The sequence below is a fragment of the Leptinotarsa decemlineata genome, unplaced genomic scaffold (assembly GCF_025532065.1).
Source record: "Leptinotarsa decemlineata unplaced genomic scaffold, Ldec_3_MD MMD2_tig00000505_RagTag_RagTag, whole genome shotgun sequence".
Taxonomy (NCBI): Eukaryota; Metazoa; Arthropoda; class Insecta; order Coleoptera; family Chrysomelidae; genus Leptinotarsa; species Leptinotarsa decemlineata.
Window position 1 is genome coordinate 16875431 of NW_027412549.1, and position 3057 is coordinate 16878487.

The following is a 3057-nucleotide window of genomic DNA, read 5'->3' on the forward strand; positions in this document are numbered from 1 at the left end:
TTTTCAATGCCAGACATCCTGCAAGAAATAATTATCAGTCAACAGTTAGTAGGATAATAGCTAAGTTCAAATCTACTGGCTCGGTTGAGAGTAATTTTAGAAAAGCACATCAGCCTTCTAGACATACTGAAGAAGTGGAATTTGAAATATATTTGGATGTCGTAGAACATAAAAAAACAAGTATTCAAGATATTGCAGATAGAACAGATGTTAACCGAGAGAGTGTACGACGTATTTTACACAAAAATAAATTTACGCCTTATAAACCGAAATTTATCAATACATTAAAAGAAAGAGACTTTTTGGTTTCAAGGGGAAAAAGAAGAAAATTATCATTTTCTTTGTCAAATTTTATGGACAGATGAAGCCAGCTTCTATCAAATGGCGTTGTGAGCTCGCAAAACTGCAGGTGGTGGGCAAAAGAAAACCCACATTTCGTAATCGAATGTCGAGATCAATATTCGTTTAAGACGAATATATGGTGTGGCATATTAAACGATCAAATTATAGGATCATACTTCTTTAGACATAATTTAAATTCTGCGGACTACCTACACTTTGTGAATACCGAACTATCTGAAGTTTTGGATAATATGCCCCTTCAAGTAAGAAATGTTGTGTGCTATCAGTGTGATGATGTACCTATTCATACTACAAGGGTGGTTAAAGAGCGTCTTTTGGAAATATTTAGGGGCAGAGTAATCAGTCGCAATATGGAACACTTTTGACCGCCTAGATCTCCTGATATAACCCCACTAGATTTCTTCTTGACCATCTTTTATATATTATGCACATGTTCTTCTTCTTATTATTTTTGAAATACATCACAAACCACAAGAATATATGTGGGTCCGTGACATAAAACCAAAGAACAAATTTACAGTGTCATCTTAAGATTTGTATCGGTACTAAAAAAGGGATTCAAGGTGAAGTAACCTACGTGAACCGTCTAGGGTATATGGTCTGTGGTTCTCAGTCATAATAACAACTGACTCACTTAGGGTGACCACTTTTAACTGGAATGCACTGTGTAAATCAAACTCATATATTTTCAGATATTGTCGATATTCTCGATGATCAATGGACTTTTGTGTTTCATCAATTATCATTTAATAATATATAATATTCATTTCATATTTTTTACTTTGAAAGACACCAAATGTTGAAAAATATTCTGATTTCATGTGAGATCTCAAATCTGTCATTGAAAATGATTTGCATTTTTCTCGTAACATGCAATCAAACATAACTCGAGGCGTTACACCTTTACTTGTTATAAAAAGTAGTTCACTACTGATTCGTATGAGGTTCTAACTCAGCGTTGTTGGCCCAAAGTCATGGTCAGGTTTTATAATACTAATTTGAATGATACCTCACTGATGTACTGAAATCATATCTTCGGAGAATGATCGTGGTTGTGGAAAAAAGTATATAAGTGTGATTTTTGTAATATTAATCACAGTCTAGTCGAGTGTTTGTGGGACATACACATAAGTACAACATGTTCACAAAGGTGAATCCTTCGATTTCATAAATTGAGATGAATATAACAATTTTCGTTTTGAAAAATCATTTTTCAATATATATTCTATACGTTTGTGATAGTGAAGTAGTCATCATTATTACAGGAACTGTTCCAATCTCTTTGGGAACCTCATAATGATTATCTTTAAAATGTGAAAAATATAATTTAAAAAAAAACAATATACACTTCTATTCTCACGTTGATCTGAACTTTGCGTCGTAACGAATCTAAAATTATTGTATTGGAAAAAGTTGGGTCCTTTCATATACATTTCTATAACGTCAATATATCGAAACGATTTTTTTTCAGTGTTTAGCTGTTCTTGCCTTCGTTGCAGTCTGTCAAGCAGGAGTTTTTGAACTGCCACAAATCCATGGATATGCTGCATCACAGAGGCATATTGAAGATTATGATGTAAGTATCGATAAATATCAATGACTATTCTGAAACAAATCATATGCCAATGATTAGGTTTGTTCGTTTTCATGAGTCTACTTCAAACTGTCATATTTCAGTAAACACTTTTCAAATACAATCCAAATAGTGGTCAGCAGATTCAGTGCACATTTTTCATCGTACAACGAGTCGATTACTATCGTCACTATAAAAAGTGTATGCCCAGGATTCAATGCAGTCGACGAAGACCGTTTTTGCGTAGTCGTGATTGCCGAAGTTTTTGCCGTTGAGATAGTAATCAAAGTGCTGAAAAAATTTGCTGAAAATCGCTCATCGATGTCATATAGTGAAAGGCTTAAAATGTGCAAATATATAATGAAATTTTGAAAAAAATTAACAGCATCAATGTATAGAGTTCCAAATTCATCATCATTGCCCGAGATCTCAAGTCCAAAACTTCAATTCAGTGCTTCAACAATCAAATATCATCTGAAAGTCACTTATCCTATTCTCACATTGTGATCCAGTATTTGAAAAATTCTTAACTTTGCTGAAACCACTGATCTTCGATTATGCAATGTACTCTAGTTCTAAGACATTTTGTTATGAAAATTCGTGGTATTGATCGTCAGGATCATGTGGAGTTCAACTCGACCCCCTTCTGGAATAATGAACGCCCTCTCAATTTTTAAATTACCAGTATTCTCATCCGATTTCTACCAAAATGTTTCTTCTACATAATACTCACACAACGAAGTTGAAAGGATATACCTCAATCATTCACTTTCAGGATCACCCAAAATACGAATTCAACTACGGAGTACAAGATGGCCACACTGGAGACCACAAGTCTCAACACGAACAACGTGATGGTGATGTAGTCAAAGGGTACTACACTGTAGCTGAACCTGATGGTACTCTTCGAACCGTCCACTACACCGCTGATGACCATAATGGTTTCAATGCTGTGGTAGAAAAATCTGGACACCCAGTACACCCAGCCCCTGCTCATGTTGCTCCCGTACATCATGAAGCACCTGCTTACTATCATCATTAGTTTCTGTACAAGCCATATTTATTGATTTTCTTTATTTCATGTTATTATTTTTTCAATAAAAAACACTGTTATACTCAAA

General features: G+C 34.5%; 1 protein-coding gene across 1 annotated transcript; it reads left to right on the forward strand.

Annotated features, from left to right (window-relative positions):
- Positions 1-1421: 1421 nt before the first annotated feature.
- Positions 1422-3057, forward strand: LOC141481824 (larval cuticle protein A2B-like). Its single transcript, XM_074174083.1, has 3 exons — positions 1422-1513; positions 1835-1939; positions 2712-3057. Exons 1-3 carry the CDS (start codon positions 1502-1504, stop codon positions 2976-2978), a joined length of 384 nt encoding a protein of 127 aa, XP_074030184.1. The 5' UTR covers positions 1422-1501; the 3' UTR covers positions 2979-3057.